The following is a 17,913-nucleotide window of genomic DNA, read 5'->3' on the forward strand; positions in this document are numbered from 1 at the left end:
GGGGTGTCCAACTCACTTGTTTAGCAGATGTACTGCATGCACACACAGTCAGCCAGTGGCTGCATCTGTACTGGCAAGAGCCAACTCTGAGAGAAACCCAAAGATACTCAGTTTACTGTCTCAGTGGATTCTTTGGATTAAACCTACACCTGATTTTAGACCCATAGCATGCAAAGAGTCATCCCTGAGGGCTGAAGGCTGAGACTCAACAACTCATTCCAGGTACCCTACATCAAATACATATTTCCCCAGTGAGGAAAACTAATGTGACTAATGTGAAAAATCTGACTTTTATCAGAATAGCTGGGAATTGACGATCAGGGCTGGACACAGGCCTAAGCTGACAAGAATGTAAGAGCGTAAGTGTTTAAAAGACAGTGTACTCTGAACAGCACAAAGGATCTACACATAGGGAAAGCACGATCTGTTCTCCCCAGCAGGAAGGTACCTTGCATGAGGACAAGGTTCTCAACCAGTTAGCATGACCAGCTGTGAGCCAAGGAAAGAGGAACAAAGAGAAGTGAAATAAAGCAGCCCCACCAGCCTACAGGGCTTAAAAAAAATTACAAAAACCACACCCACACAAACCACACCCACACACAAAAAAAAAAAAACAGAGATAAGCTTATTCAAGCTATCTGAGCAGCTGGTATGGAATTTAAATGGCAGACATTTTTCCCCTTCAAAAGTTTCTCTTTTTTTTCCTTTTTTTTTTTTTTTAATGTTAGTCACCAGTAACCTCAGAGAATTTTCTTAGCTTTGTTTCCATTCTTGTTTCTAAGAAACAGAATCTCAACTAGCTACTGGGAAGAAAAAAAAAGTGAAATAAACCAAAAAGAAAGAAGAACAGGGAAAAAGGAATTGGAAAACAAACTGTAAGAGAAAAAAAGATGGACAAAACACCAGGTCTGCTACAAGAAATAACAGATTTCTGCTTGTTCCTCCAACAACTTCACCACTGCATAACACTAACAGATCAAATCAGGCAGTGCTGGGTTTATTTCACTTGTCAGCAAAAGAACAAGCAAGCATGCATGGCAGATATAAGACCTTCAGAGAAGGGGGAGATAGTTTTCTCTCCTATGTTGTCTTGTCTCCCAAGACAACAGCCTTATATGAAAGCAGTGGCCTAAAATATCTAGAGCACTCTGTGCCTTCAGCCCTCCTGGCAGACGTGAAGAAAAAAGCCTCCTTCAACACAAGCAGCACTTTAAAACAATACCAGAGCAGAAAAGTAGCCACTGAAGAAGTGACAGCCTCTTTGAATCAAAGAAGAGAAAGGATAAGAAGCTTAAAAGCCAGTGAGAAGGAAATTAAATAAGGCAACATTCATCTCATAATAGGCACCATTATGGAGTTGGAATGAGCTGGTGTTGTACTGGGATCTGCTTCTTTCAGGAGTCACCAGAAAAGAGAAAATCCAGAAAAGCAATCATTTAATAAACAATAATAATAATACTTCAGACAAGAATAAGAGACCAGAGTAAGATTCTGGTCAAAGAAAGCCTACATTTCTAAGGCACAAGTCCTCAGTGAAATATTCATATGCATGGATGAAGTCAGAATGCCTGCGGCAACTGTTCTGATCTCAAGCAAATTAATCTAGGTATGTTGAAAGTGTTCTCAGGAAAACAGAGTTGTTAAGTAAGTTAGCTTTCAGGGGTACAACAAACTGGAGAAGCAAAAACTTCTGCATGTCAACCTCAGTAGATGAGTAGAGAGATGAGGAAATCACTTGAGCATCTTGAGCACCACTGAAGATGACCAAGTTGAATGGGTAGGTCATGAACTTCACCCAGTATGCAAAAATCAGCCACGTGTAATACATTTTACTGTCAGTAAATTCAAACAGAAACAAAAGTAAATACAGCCAGTGAACTAGCAATGCCAGGGTCCTCGCAAATTCACCCAGGTAAGATAAATTCACTAAAAATAAGATTAAGAGGAAAAGACATAGTAAAACTGAATTTGCATCAGCTTATAACAAGGTCTGCACCCACAGTTCCCTCATGTTTTGGCTTCTTAACAAATGCTGTATTAAATGAGCACAAAAAGATGGTTTTGAGTGCAGCAAATCACACTGGCATCACAAGACAGGACAGCTATGCCACAAAAGCATCAAGTCACATAAGTTACTACACTGTTACGAAACATCTGGCATATTGCCTAGGCCATGAGATGATACCACCACCAAATGTGAGCAAGAATTGTCTGTGAAGTCCTAAGGAACCACTTCAGCTTTTAATTATCCGAAGGAATCCCCAGGTGCCCTCATGCTTGATTACATTCATTCTTGGCATGCACCAGCACATCAGAGGAAGTCACTGTTAATAAAACCTATCTTTAGCTATCCAAGAGTCCAAAACATTTCAGTTTAGTGCATTCATTTTCTTTTCTCTCTCCTCCTCAAGTGTGAACATATTCAGTGTCAGAAAAGACGCAGAAGAGAAGACACACATAATCTGCCTGTCTCAGAAGAGTTCAGGCATGAAGGATGCTGTCGAGTGCACATGCAGATCATGAACTTTCATTTAACAAAAAATAGAAAAGTTTTAAGAAAAGAGGAAAAAACCCTCACTCCATGAGAGAAGGGCTTTCTAAGTGTCAGCTAGAGTCTCAACTCAGTGCAGAAACCCACAGTCAAACTGTGATTTGTTCGCCTGCATTTATCTTCAAGACTCTCTTGGAAGTCCACGTGAGGTTCCCCTGGAAGTTCTTTTGCTTTAATATTGATACAGCTCAAATAATGACATAATAATGACATGGCTTTGAACCACAGCTAATGAATGCTAACAAGGAATAGAAACATAGCTGCCAAAGGCTCCTGACAGAAGTGGGAATATACTGGGGAGAATAAAATAGAGCAAAAAAGATAATCTGCAGGCACTGCAACTCAGAAGTTCCTCTGACCAGCTGCAAGCTTAGACTGCATCCTCACCATCTCTGGACATCGAAAGGCCTAGGCATTAACAAGCAAAACGGCCTCTTCACAGATAGGACTACTGACTGGTGTCACTGCAAGGGCACTCAGTTGTCTTTGAAAAGTCATGGGAACTGAGAGAGATTCCTGAATATCACAAGAAGGAAAATGTCATTTCCATCTTCAAGAAGCCCAAGTAAGGTGTCAGGAACTACAGGTTGGTCAGCCTCATCTCAGTCTCTGAGAATGTGACAGAGCAACTAATCTTGGAAACGATTCCCAAGGAAATGTGAAAAACAAGAAAATGATAAAGTAGTTAATATAGATTTATGAAGGGGAAATCATGCTTAACTAACATAACCTTCCACAATGAGGTGACTAACTTGGCATATGAGTGGGGAGAAATGGATGTTGTTTACCTTGACTTTAATAAGGCCTTTGGCATTGTCTCCCATAGCATTATTACAGACAAGTTGACAAAGTACAGGTTAGGTAAGTGCATAGCAAAGTAGACTGAAAACTGAATGAATGTCCAGGCCCAGAGGGTTTTGATCAGGAGCACAAAGTCTGGCTGGAGTTCTGGATACACCCCAGGAGTTGATAATGAGGCCGTTAATGTTTTATCTCCATATTAATGAGCTGGACAACAAGACTGCATCCTCACCAAGTTCACACATGATACAAAACCAGGAGGAATGGCTGACACACCAGATTGCTGTTCTGTCATTCTAAGCAACCTGGACAAGCAGGAGAATTGGGCTAACAGGAACTTAATGAAGTTCAACAAAAGGAAATGCTAAGTCCAGCACCTAGAGAAGAATAACCCCATGAAACCAGGACATGAGGAGATTTATGGCTGCAAAGCAATTCTGAGAACAACAACTATGGGGTCCTGACCATAAGCCAGCATTGTACCCTTGTGATGAAGAAGGACAATAGCCTTCCTGGGATGAACTAGGAAAAACATTGTAAATAAGGAAGGAGATCCTTCCTTCCCCTCTGCTAAGCTCTGGTCACTTTTCTGTCTTTGCAATTTATTTTGACTACAGTAGTGTACCTTTCCATCTAAGTCACAGTCATTCCCCATCTCAATAGCCATACCTCCACTAGCAGAGTAAACATCCTACGGAAAATGTTATTCCTCCCTTGCTTTTTCACATACAATGTATTATTAGATTTCAGTCTGACTCTTTCATGGTCCCTTTAAAATTTTTCAGGTGCTACTTTCTTTCACATGAATCTCATCCCACAGTCCAGCAACACTGACATGATCTGTTCCTCCATTGGCACACACTTTGAGCTCTACCTTCAGCAAGATCAAGAACTGGTCCAGAATGTCTACAATTCTGCTAAACACGCAACTCAAAAAGCCTCCTTGGTACAGACCTCACCTATCTCCCTCTTGATAGCTCTTCTGTTGTCCAATGTCTCCATCTAGATATCTCAAATTGCACTTAAACCAAATTTGATGGATTGCACTTCAAATAATAGAATACGAAGGGCTGTCAACAGAGATATTTCTCCATATTTGTGTAAGGAACAAGTTACACTGCAGAGCATGTACAACAAGGGTTTGTCAACTTACTGAAAGCATCTTTTGCTCCATTAGGTACTTTCTGGCTTGAGCGTCCTATTGAGTTATGAGCAAGGTCAGCACACTACAGAGAACAATTAAAAAGCCCACAATGTATTTAACACCTAGCTTAGAGCAAGAGGAGGGAAAGGGATTCCCTAAAAAGAATATCATTAAAACTTGACAGGTAAGATGCAGTCCTTTTCCCTTGCTAATTATACTAGCAGTGCTGATGCTCATCACTGACCTCTACGTTAAGAGACTAAAGAATGGTGAAGTCTACCTAGAGAAGATCATACTGGAAACATCCTAGATCTTACATTGACATACCAGTCCTGGTTAATCTCAGCTGTGAAGAATGTGGTTAGTGACTCACCCTGCTGGATAAGCAACGAGGCCAGTTCTGGGGTCGCAGGCCAATCCTCTGCCTCCTGACACAGTTATCCCCAGCACCTTCTCCAAAGTCACCTAGTGCATGTGAAAAAGAAAAGAAGTATTGTGAGCTTTGAATGCAGTTCAGATGGAGCCATATACAGGCACTAGTGGTCTGGCATGTCATACTGGCATTGAGAAGAATCATATCTCCTAGAAATTCACTGACAAGCACTCAGGCATAGAGTAAGGTTAAACACAAGTTTTATTTCCAGCATAGGCACAGTAAAATACTTCTGGGGTACAGAGTTATTGATCTACTGATTATTTGTCAGTGCCAGAGCATTGCCACATAGTGCAGAGGACTGCAAGCAACAACTTGTATTGAGCAAGAAGCTGGAATGCACATTCACTGCCCTGTGATTCCCACTGCAAGCAGCAAAATACTTTCTCTACAGTTCTTTCCCTGGAAATATTTTCCAGGCTGAACCATTCTCTTTAAATCCACCATCCAGTGGTGTGGTCCCAGCTCCTTACTCCTATGCACTGAATAGTCTTTTTTTTTTTTCCCCACAGTGCTTAAACTGAAAACCACATTCAGTGGACTAGCACATCCCTCCCCATGAATCTTACGAGACAGAACAGCTCATATTATTGAATTCAAAAACTCATATACCAATGACCCATTCGAGAGATGATAATTCAAAACGCTTGCTTTGCCCCAAGCAAAGATCTCAACTATTTTAGGAAAGAAATGACAATTGGGTAGAGCTACTTGGAAGAAACAGACTCTGTTACAAGAAGCCAGGGTAAGCAAGCACAAAAGCTGTGGGGACAAGGGAAAAAAAGTCTTTCCAGGGAGCACGCTCTGGGAGAGGAAGCATCAGAACTCAGCAGATTACCAAAACAAAAGTTTGCAGTGGAATTACACTACAAAAAAATCTGGTATGTGGCATGACTGCATCTGAACATAAACCAGCTTTTTGCCTTGGGATTCTTCTGACAGACCGAAAATATTCTCTTTTACATCTGCACAGATCAAATTTATTTATTATATTTTTATTAATATTTTATTTATTATGCATACATTCCTCTCCAGGACTGCTGTCCCTGCCAAATTCATAGATTTTACTGGGTCACAGTCTTCTGCTTTCAATTATCATAATCTAAATTATATTTGGTTAAGGCCTTAAGGCATGGACGTTGCATAAGAAGGCGCCATTGTAAAATTACCACTATTGTTAATGGCTGCCCTGAAGACCAACATCTTGTATTTATACCAACATGAAGTACAAAAGGTAAGGGCAGGGCAGGCTTCCCCACGCTCCCCTGACAACACAGCTTATCAGATCTGAAGAATTCATCTGTAGGGGGTAAAGAAATGAGTTTCATGGCTCAGGCCACCGGAGAAGATAACAAAAGTAAGCCCATTAGTAAGCTCATTTATGGAGCTAGGTGGCTACCTTGCTTCAAAAGATAAATCAGGGCCAAGGTTCCAGCAACTCACTTAAAGCAAGCCATCCATGCCTCAATACTTCCAATTTGGACTGGCTTCAAACCCATGACATGGAAAATAGAAGATGCTATATCCCACTCTCTGGAGAATTCAGTGTTGGTTTTTTTTTCCCTTTAATAATAATGTATCCCAGATACTTTGAGACAGTGTAAGAGAATACCAAATTGTAACCTTTCCTCATAAGATAAGCATACCTGGAACCGTGGATTTTGTAACATTCAACTGTGTTTTTGTTTAGTATAAGAACATACAATTAAAAATGGATTTACCAGTATAACAAGGAAATAGCTTAACGTTCCTTAAAAAAGTGAGGGAGGAATAAAGGAGGCTGGGAGGATACCTGCTCTTGCAGGTTTGTTACAATACTTCAACATAGGTTTGCTTCACAGATGCACAGAAAGAATTTGCTGAGATTCAAGCTCATATCATCAGTCCCCAGCCCATGACACCAAATTTAAATTCCCACAGAAACTGCATACTTGACAGCAAAGGAGGAAGTAAGAGACATGTGCCACTCAAGTACTCCAATCTAGATATTTAATGCTGTCAGCAAACTTCAAATTTAGCAATGCTGTGCTCACACTGCTCAGCACAGGCTTTAGCTCAGGTTGGCTGTAATCACAACCGTCCTGCAAGGCACTGCTTGACCTTGGCTATGCAGGTAATAGCATTCAGCAACAGTTCAGCAATCTACTTTCACCAACAGGTATGTTTTTCCCTCACAGGGACACACATTACCCCTGCAGTGCCATGTTATACCGTCACTGAGCTGAACCTGCAGCCACCTGCTCCTAAGACCCCATTGTTCCTTCTTCCCTTATCCCAACAATGCCCTCCCTTCCTGGCACTTCCCCTGCACCACCACTGACATAGCAACTGTCCCCCCCAGCAAGCCAAACAAGCAGAAGAACAAATGTTTTGTGGGTTATGTTCTCTGTTTGGCAGCCTGGGGAAGCCAGAGAGAGCTCAAAGACAAGGAAAAGAAGAACTGACCCCTTTTATTGGCTACTAGACCTGTCCAGCTGCACCACCAAAATCCTATCCGTACATGGCATTATGGAAAAAATCCATTCCTTCCTAGTTTTTTTGTTTTTTTTTTTTTTTGGAGTGTGAGAAATTGAACAAGAGCCCTAACTCATTCATCTTGGTGCTATCACCCCATCAACAGCAACACATCACGCCTTCTCCAATTTTCAACCACCAGGGAACATCATCTGGCCTCCAAAAGACCCACAGTCCCATTAGAAAAAGAACCACCACCAAGGTCATAATGCAGATATGGATACCTGCTTCAAGAGATCCACAATTAACCTTCTGAGTCTCCCTCTTTTGCTCATAGGCTTAGCTTTAAAACTTGCCTGTGTAAAGAGTCTGTAAGACAACTCTGTAAGCCTCATTCAAATGGACATTCTTACAACACTTCAGCGTGTGTAGTAATAATCCTTAGGTGTTAAAAACAACTTGTCTCTAAAAGAAGGATAAACATATTTAAAATTGGGCCTTGTGAAACTTGTGAGCTTCATTCCCACCTCCCTGCCCAGAAGGCACCACAGCTTTATCTCCATGATCAACCTCCAGCCTAGGTGACATAAGGGCTCAAGACAGTCAGTCACTTGTCACAAAATGTGACAGTAGAATAAACAAACTTCAGGGAAAAAGATAAAAAAAAAAAAAGAATAGGCAGCAATGCAGTACAAACAGGATTCCTCTCAACTTGCCAGATAAAATAAATGATTAGTATAGTTAATGAGGGCAGAAGCACACCACCATTTATTTCCAAATCTCACAAGAAAGATTTGCTATCAAAGGGCAAATATGTCAAGACAGGTCTGACATCATGCAACTTTTGAAGTTCTGGCAAAATGAGGTAGGAATTCACTTTGTCAGGAAGCAACCTCAGTTTCCAGTTCCACACAGACACTGGCATTCATATAAGTCACCCAGGTGGTACTTCAGCATATCCCGGTCACAAAAAAATTCCCTGATCTCTTTCCAACTCAGATGTGAGCTAACCACAGCACTGGAGAATCCCACTGCAGACCTGGAAAACCAGTGTGTTTGTTACCAATAATAGCTCCCACACTGGCCCAATTTGCTTCCCACAATTATCAGACATGTCCTTGCTTGCTCAGGTCATCACATCCAATAAATGGGCCACCTCACCTCCCTTACCCAAGCCAGGAAACAATTGCAAGACAAAACCTGTAATTTTGTGCCCCTAAATTAAAGGCCCAGAAAGAAGGCTGGCTATCCACATTTGTTACTTCATCCTGAGGCTTCTATTAATAGTACTTGGCATTTTCAGTCATGGTTCTGTATGTGATTTGCAAGTGCTATCAGATGAAATCACATGCAATACACTTCTAGAGTTCATTCTGCACTGTAATTACCTATCTATTAACCACCTAATCTCCATTTCTTTAACATCAACTTTTTTTCAAATTTGGAGTCTTAAGGCATGCTCTTAGTTACCAAAACTACAAAACAGAACTTCAGGTGTGAACACTGGTCTTGCAAGTCCTGATATCCATCCATTTTACACACAAGCCTAAATTTAGCTGCTCAGAATTACACAGATGGGTAAAGAAATTTCAGCGCTGAAGTAGGTCATCCTATTCCTTCCACTTCAGATCCCAAGATCATAAGAAGTTCCCACAGTCCCCCTGTCTGGTAAGATCAGATCAGCAGTCTCAAACTGCAGCTACCAAAAAGTATTCAATATAGCCAAGCCTTTCAGTAGAGGGAAAGAAACCTTGCTGCAGTGCAATCCCCACTGGAACTTAAAGGGCAAGTCTGAGTTGCTCCCCTCAGGCATGGTTCCCAAAAAGTGCAAAAGGGAACCTGTACCTGTGTCACAAAGCCATGCCACCTTTGCTTTCCTGCTAACATGATAACGCTTTCCAAAAGCCTGGCAGCTTTGCCTGCCTTTTAGGAAACAAGACATTTGATCAGCGGCTCCTGGCTCTCAGAGTATGAGTTTGTCGCTCATTTCAGTTCTTTCTGCTGTTTTGAGGAAGCTGAAAGACAAACCACGAGCAATTGTTTCCACATGTAAGAAGGACAACTCAGAAATCCTTTAAGGATCTGCTCAACATCCCCCATACCCCTCCTCACCTCCCTGCAAATACTCTCTTCTTCCCCATAGTTTGCATCCCTTTAGGACCATCTACATGTAAAGCCACACACCTGGCCAGCACACCTAGGCAGGTGGTCTTAGAAAGCAGTAGCAGGCCTCAAGACACTCTTCAAAAAACACACTTCAAGCAGAGTAGTAATTTCCACAAAAAATGGATGCCAAACAAGGCAAAACAGCCAGGGACACTACTGCCTGAACTACAGCTCATGAGCTCTCCTCCCTGCAGTGATGCTGTTTTGCTCCTGATGCCAGCTCTTCTATGCTTGCTTGCTTACCAGCAGAGTTCTGCAGCCTGCAGTAACCTTAAAGGAAGGTATGAAGATAATTTTTTCAAGAGAAAAACACTTTTAACATCAGGTATCCCTCACAGTGTTTCACCTGTAGGCTGTATGATGTTGTTATCCCATCACTCTCCCAGGCCAGAAGCAAAAGACTGAGGAGTTCAGCAGTTTTTCAGCCCCTCTTCCACAGTCACATGTTCTCAGCAAATTTAAGAGGATTTCTGACTCTAACAGTTTACTTCCTGCCTTCTAATACTACCCCTATTCTCTTCTGGGTGCAAAAAATCATTATTCTCTATGAAGAGAATTTATTTAAATATAGAAATAAATAAACAGAGCTTCTCTGAGAGGATACCTGCAACTCTGCAACTCTCCAACGCTCAAAAAAGCCACTGAGGAGGCAAAAGTGGTGGTACAGGACTGCCTGTGTGTCCAAGTGCCATCAGCACTAGGCAAGGGACTACAGCCTAGGAAAACCACACCCAGAGAGCAAATGCCTCTGATCCAGACTTCATGGAGAAATTTTTAGAGCAGAAAAAGCAAGTTTGAGTCCCTCTCACCTGCTATCTCCCACTCAAATTATTCCGTTTTAATCTATTTCAGTAGAGTTTGCTAGCATTAACTTACCAACTGTGCCTTTAAAACCCCAGTTCTCACAACATCTTTTGGCAAGGAACTTCATCACTGTGTTACATGTCGCAAGAAAAAACATCTCTTATTGCTTGCTTTAAACTTGACTCCTATTAATGTTCTTTGATGCCCCCTAACTCTTGCGCTGGAAGAGAGACTGAACAGTCAACCTCAATCTAACAACTTTAGGTCACATGTAACTTTCAAGCAGCTATGCTATCACCCCAGTCACCTGCTTTCCAAGTAGAAGAATCTCCACTTACTCAGTGGCTCTCCTGTACACCACTTTGATCCGTTCTGACACTCTTCTGTGGACCTCTTTTGAGTCCCACTACATCCTAAGATGGAAGAAGAAACATCCAGACCACACACAGCTTTCAAGTTGTGAGCACAGTAGCTGCTTACAGAGCAGAACAATAGGGTCTTCTGATTTGTGCTCAGTTTTTTTCTCCCATTAATACCTTACATTTGATCAGCCTTCCTGATACCTGAATCATTTACAGACAATAGCCAAGAGGTCACCCAGTCCCACAAAGTCACAGACAAGAACCCCAGCTGCAATGGAGTTGGAAATGTATCCCCCCATTCTCTTCTCTTTGCTTTCCTATGAAATGGGAAATTCTATTCTTCAATCAATGGCTTGGTTTCAATTCCACCTTTTCCATCCGTGCCTCTGTGAGCAATTATTCATGAAGAGCATCCTCAAAGGGAGTTCTTGCAGTACAATTACTCCATTACACTCCAGAATGGCTACTTCAATAAATGTCCACATGCAGACAGGATCTATTTTAAAAGCCCTCCTGTGGGCCTGTTTGTAACACAGTTAACTTTGAATCCACTTAATTAACTAACAGCACCGACTCAGCATGAAAAAGACAACATCCATCAGAGTTCATCTCTCATCCACTGCATAATGTGCCTGCCCTCATCCCTCTCCCAACTGAGCGTGGGTCTATTAATAAATGTATGAGCAAAGTATGGATTTCTGAGGAAGTGCTGGACACAGAAATCCCTGAGATTCGAACTATGAGGATTTCTATGGAAAGCCTTCCCCAGCATAATACAGTGGCCATCAAGTAATCAGGTAACACCTTGCTTGAGGAGCAGCTACATAACTACCCATTCTTTTTACTCAAGAAAAATACATTTAGGGCCAGATTTGAGACCCCAGTATTCTTCAGCCACGGCAATACAAAGACACAGAGAACTCCAAAATCAGACCTCAATTTCACAACAGCACAGTGCCTTTCCCATCTGACTCCCCATATTGTGTTCTCAAAATTTTTGGCAGTACTGCACATTGGCCAACACGTTTTCCATGCTGCAACACAGCAAAGTTCTGTCTGTGCACTCCAGAATACAATACGTGAAAATGCATTGTAGCTGTACACTGTCAGCATCTAAGAAATAGCTATTTCTTACATAAGTGAAATTTGATACAGAATGCCAAATCTTACAGCTGGCCCTGTTCATATATCCCTCCTGCAGCCCCTGAGCCCCAGTCAAAAAAAAAAAAAAAAAAGCATGTCTCACTTCCAGGGACCAACACATACATCGTGAGCTCTAATCTACTGTCTGATCTCCTATTACTGCTGTAGAAAAACAAATGCTTGAAGTTTTACATTTAGCTCTGCTGTGTTTCGTTTGACACATTAAACACAGAACACTAATTACAGTATACTGTTCTACTTAAGGGACTGTCAGCATTTCCACTGTAAAGCCCTCATTTCAGGGGCTTTATAGCACAGCTGTGAAATATTCATTTTGTATTTGAGCTTGACACGCAAAGGTCTGGCTTGGGCCCAGGTTCCTCCGTCTGTTTGTTTTCTGGGAGCTGTAGTTTTTGGGTTTTGTCTGGCACAGAAAGGGTTGAGAAGGGGTGGATATAAGCGCTGTCTTACAAGAGCAGGCAAACAATAAAAATACCCAGCTCCACTGTTAGTTTTCTGACCCTCACTAACCCAAGACCTTCCTTTGTTTGACTGAATATGCACCAATTCTTTTTTTATTTTAAAAAAGGTTTTTCTGTGTTTGTTTTTCTGTCCTCTCCAGCCTGAACCTTCGCTTCCTCAGTACTCTCTGCTAGCACTGGGTGCTGCCTTAACAAGCCTGGAGATTTATAATATTCCACCTGCAAATGCAATAGTAGGGCAAGCTCCAACACATGACCAGTTCAAGACACCTCTGCCCTGAAAGACCAGTCCACATCTCTTGAAGTCCCACAAGCCACGCTCACAGCCACCACTGCAGGCTTATACCAGTGGCCTAAGTCACCCTCCAGGAACCATGACAGTACCATCAGATACAATCCACACAGCACAGACTTGATGCAATACTTCAAGGTGCTTCCAGCCTATGTTCAATATGAAGCAGAGTTCACGGTGTAAAGGATTGAGAGCAACATCTGGCCACTGAATAAGCCTTCATAATTTAACTAATTAAAAAAAACAAAAACCTGACCAGAATATCATTACCTTCAACAAACAGTAGCCATTTTTAAGTAATTTTGATTTCCTAATAGTCACTTAAAGAACAACAGGGAATCATTTTCCACAACACAAATCACGACCAATGCACCTTGGTCTAAGAGTAATTGGTATGAACTGACCTGCTCAAAAGCTCTGAATCACTGAATTACATGAAGTATTACATTCGTGAACCTGCATAAAAGTAGAGGTGGTATGGGTTGGGTCTCTCATGGAAATGCTGAGTCTCAGTTCTAATGGCTCTGCCTGGTGTCACTACAATGGTTATGAATGCATATTTATTTTAAAAATGATCCAAGTTGCTGAGAGAACGGGGAACAAAAATGTGGACAGAGGTAGAAAAAACAGAACACGAGCAATCCAGGGTCCCTGCAGGCCATCTCCTTACATGTGCCTGAACACACTTTGTGTGCGTGTGTCCATCTTGCCACACCCTCTTCTCTTGCCTGCTCTCCCCTCCTGGCCTCCCCTCCATGCTGGCTGCTTTCACTCCAGTTCCAGCTGTCAAGACTGCATTCCTGACCCATCAGCCCCAGCTGTCAGGGGCTACGTGCTGAATTTGCACCCTGCCTTCTTCTTCATGCACCTGGGGTAAGGCAGGTCCAGGGAGCCCATAAACGCCGATGCATGGCCCTGTGAAAGTGGGAGGAACACTATTAAAAGCACCTCCAACAGCAGCCATAGCAAGAGAGCTCAAAAGCAAACATCCCTGCAAAAGAGAACACGTAGATGGTTGATTTTCTACCCGTTTCTATAGCGTGACCTAGTTATTATTTTGTTTCTTCCCTAGATTTGCTCTTCCCACTGCCATCTCCATACAAGGTCCAAATTCTTCCAAAACACTGCAGAGTGAGGAAAGGCCCATGTAACATCATCAACACTGTCTACAGCCATGGCAAAGCAGAATCTTCTTCCATTCAGCCATCTTCTTAAACATAAAAGCTGCCCAACTCAAACATCCATGGTATTACACAAAAGTTTCAGAGATATAAATGTGTGAAGAGATAAGGAGCAGAGTGCATGTGCAAACCTTCATCAACATTATGATTGTACCATTTTGACTCCAATGTGGGGAATGTTTTGTTGAAGACTGCGTAAAGAATGTTTCTCTTAAAAAAGAAAAAAAATATCCAACAGGCTGCAAGTTTGCTGGTACATAAGGAGTCAATCCTGACTTATTTCAGACTAAGTGTATACACATGGAGTCAATCTGACCTCCTCCAACCAGCAGACAAACACTCTGGGAAACAGAAATGCACCCTGTGTGGGCAGCCTTCAAAGAAGCCCAACTCCAAGTTCCTGGGACCTGGACTTGTGCAGGATTCCTTCCTTCACAAGGAATGGATCTTTCCAATTTGTAAACATGCACTACTTTTTCATACAGCAAAGAGAACAAATGGCATACCAGACTTTGTGTAGGGAGGACTTTTGTCTCCCATAGAGTCAATTTGTCCAGTGATTCTTTCTTCGTTGTAGAAAAAGGAACCAGTTCACCTTCCCTAGCAGGGAGAAATATCTATGAGAGGACTAAATACAGGCAAAGACTTGCAGTGGTCCCCCATCAATCTGTCCCAACAGTGGAGATCAAAGGTGGGAGGATGACTTCGTGACAGTGTTATATGTTAGCCTTCTCCAAATCCAGGCACAAAGCCTGAATATAGGCAAAGAAAGTGCTTCAGTAAGAGGAAAATGTGAAAAAAAATAAATAAAAAATAAATTACTACAGCTCCCTTGGGCAGCATTTCAGTTATTCATATAAGGGTTTGAAATCAAGCAGGAGCAAATGGCTCTCCATGTGAAAGGGTCACTGTTTATCACCATTAATCATCACTTCTCAGATAGGAAAGGCTCTCTCCATAGTCATTTTCCCCTCCGTTTCACACAGGATTTAGCACTGACAGGAGGAGAGACAAGAGCAAGGAAAAGAGACAAACAGGGATGAAAGCAAGGGCTGGCAGGATTTCTCCCACCACAGCTCTACCATAGTCCCTTCCCAGAGCCCCAGCACCGAGCTGGGCTGCTCCTAAACACAAACAGCCAGAAGTTAAAAAGTCCACAGCCTCGCTGCAGGACAGGCACCCGCTCCAAGGGAACTGAGGCAGCTTCGCATAGCTCCTGACTCCAGGGAAGTTAAACACATGGGCCGTAACACAGCGTTTCCAACACTGATATCGCCGTGGTGAGGAGCTCAGTCCTAAATCACTCCGTGCTGAACTCTATAAACAACACATACATTCAAACTAAACATGGACACGGGGCAGACACACTGAAAGGGAGGGCTCCAGGAGCCCTCTTCACAGTTAACCCTGCTGAGGGAAACCAGAACAGGAAAGCTACTTCAGTAAAGCACCACACTGAGATTTCTGTTCCTGGCTTCCTCTGTTTCTTCTCACTGGCATTTATTTTTGGTTTAAAAGCGTCAGCATACTGTTTGCCCGAGTCTGTAGGGATGTGGGGAAGGACTTGGTGGTAGAGCTTGTTCCTACAAGAGTAGGGACATGCAAGACAAAGCTATACAGGATGAAGGAAAGCATCTTAATCGGCTTGCCTGAGGTGACACTAATTCATTTGTGATTTCTTCATTCATTCATAATACACCATGCCAAATCAATTGATTTTCATCCTTCATCATTGACTTCCACAGTAGTTCTGCCTAAGAAGTCATCAATTGCCATTTGTGAGCCATTTCTTTAAACTTTATACCCAGCTCCCACTGGCACAAGGGCATATTCGCCAGGTCTTTCAGAGAAGGGAAAACTCTAAGCAGCATATTAAGTCTTTGGGAAAGAGTTAAAGAGAATCTCTGCAGACAAAAGCCCGAGCTTTCAATGCTCCAACACCTTACAGAGAACAGATATCCCTGTACTCCATGAGAGGTCAGGGCTCACCTTGCAGCACCTGGCAGCTCCATCCTCAACACCAGAACTTGTGCAGGGCTGGGCACCTTGTCCTCCCACACATGCATTGCCTGTAGACTACCATGACTCGATGGGAGAAAGTGAATTCTGACATCCTCAGGAGATTAGAAAATTCATCATAGAGACAACATTCACATGGAAGGAGGCAGGTCGTAAAGAGATTCGCATTCAATCTCTCCCTAAATGCATTCTGGACTATTTATTGTGAGAAATCACAGAAGGCACATGGCTCAGACCATGCTGCACTATTACCGTACCTCACTCTTGTTTGAGGCTAGGGACAAAAAAACATAAAAGAATGGTTAAAAATAAATCAAATGAATACAAGAGATCATTTTTCTCCCACATCAATCAGGATATAAAGCAGCAGCCACCCAGCTCCCTCCCCGCCTCAAGCTACCACTCACTGCCTGGCTCTCTGCAATCCCTTCCTCCATTCCCTGCCCTCTGCCCTGAGAAATAAGCTTCTTACAGAGAGCCTTTATCATCAGCAGCCCTTTATGCACACTAGAATTAAGCAGCACTTCACATCTGTAAGCCCACATGCGTACCAAGTGCCCAAGAGATTTCTCCTGTTGTCTCCTTTCTGGTCAACATCCTCCAGCAGAAGAAATATATATGAACGAAGGCCAAAGGCTGAGAAAACAAACTGCAGAAAACTGCTCAAGCACTGATTTCCACTGTTTCCTCAACAACCCTTGCATGCTCCTAGGTACTCTGCTGAGGTCTCCCTGCCCCTATGCTGAAAGAGAACCAAAAAGGCCCCAGGAATAACTAAGAGAGACTGCTGATATATAAACGGGCAGGAGATACAGCAGGAACTTTGTTTCACTCTTTGGCCCACTTGGTTCTGCATGCATTTCACAAGCGTTAGAAAAACAATTTACAAGCCCAATACCCAACCACTCTGGGAAGCTGCTCAGGCACAGCTGTATGTAAGAACGCATTGATGGAACTCCAGGCTCCCAGCATACCCACTTCCCTCCTCAGAACACCACCACTAGGCCAGCTTTCCGCTTCAAAGAGGCATGCTGCAGCTACAAGAAAGACAACTGTCACTCTGTGTACACCTACCTCAGATGCAGAATGTTGCTTAGTCTTTCCCAAAAAATTAGAATCTGTTGCGAGTTCCACGAGCTAGACCCAACACTCTAAAGATCTGAATAACTCCCCATGTAATCATCAGCATTCTAAACAAATACATAAAACCGGTTGTTCACAACACTTCACCTTCTCTTCACTCTTCACCCTTAAAATCACTTCTGCCTGTGATTTTCCCCAAGCGCCTCTTCAGTTCCCATTGAATGAAGCAAGCTTTGTAAATAAGAGGGCACAGCAGTCCAACACAAGCTCACTTGTTTGAGGAGATAAAGATAACCTAACAAAAATGAAAAGGGCACAGGCTGCTATGTCAGTGCAGAAAACCTGGAAACACGAGACATAACACTGGCAAAGCAGGTCTCCTTTCTTCTACACTTGAGGTTCAGGAGCACGGGTAACTGATAGAATTGTCAAACGTGAGAACTGAGGAAGTAGAACCATGCTCAGAGGAAGCAATTTTAAACAGGCTTAAAACCCTCTTTGTGTTGCCACCAAGTGCTCCTGCTATACTTAAAGAAATCAGAACATTAAAAATACCGTTTTTTCACAGTGCTTGTCAAGAAATTCAGAAAGCCACAGACTCAACTGCTCTTCCTTCAACACTTCACGAAGTACTTCTAGTTTTATATGTTTTATTCCTAGCAAAATTTTCTGCTGCCAAAAGCAGAACATAAGAGGAAAAAAAAAAAGAGATCATAGACCTTCACTGATAGCAAGAAGTCCTTACTCTTGATTCTCATCTTTACAGTCTGAAATTTTAGATGCATTGACCTACCCAGAAACATCTAGCAGAGCCCATCTTTGCAAGAAATAACTGAGTGACACATGTTGTTTAGAAATACCTGAACTACTGGCCTTAAGTATATTTGTCCAAGGGTAAGAACCAGATGAGCACTTGCAAGATAGGCAGTAAGACTTAACAGCAAAGTGACACTTAAACTAAAACACCTCCATTTGTTGTCATTTGTACTGAACTACTT

At 42.4% G+C, this 17,913-nt stretch overlaps 1 protein-coding gene across 5 annotated transcripts in view; it reads right to left on the reverse strand.

Moving 5' to 3' along the window:
- Positions 1-17,913, reverse strand: part of MAPKBP1 (mitogen-activated protein kinase binding protein 1) — an 88,720-nt gene that overhangs the window by 57,755 nt on the left and 13,052 nt on the right. For 4 of the 5 annotated variants that reach the window (XM_065754801.1, XM_065754804.1, XM_065754802.1 and 1 more), the window contains exon 2: positions 4,870-4,961. The exons of the other annotated variant lie outside the window; for it this stretch is intronic. In XM_065754801.1, coding sequence (XP_065610873.1) covers positions 4,870-4,961 — 92 coding nt within the window. The remainder of the gene's footprint in view (positions 1-4,869; positions 4,962-17,913) is intronic. 5 annotated transcript variants of the gene reach the window in all.

This window comes from Cyrtonyx montezumae, unplaced genomic scaffold (assembly GCF_038088225.1).
Source record: "Cyrtonyx montezumae isolate F1298 unplaced genomic scaffold, pur_monq_1.0 scaffold_10, whole genome shotgun sequence".
Lineage (NCBI taxonomy): Eukaryota > Metazoa > Chordata > Aves > Galliformes > Odontophoridae > Cyrtonyx > Cyrtonyx montezumae.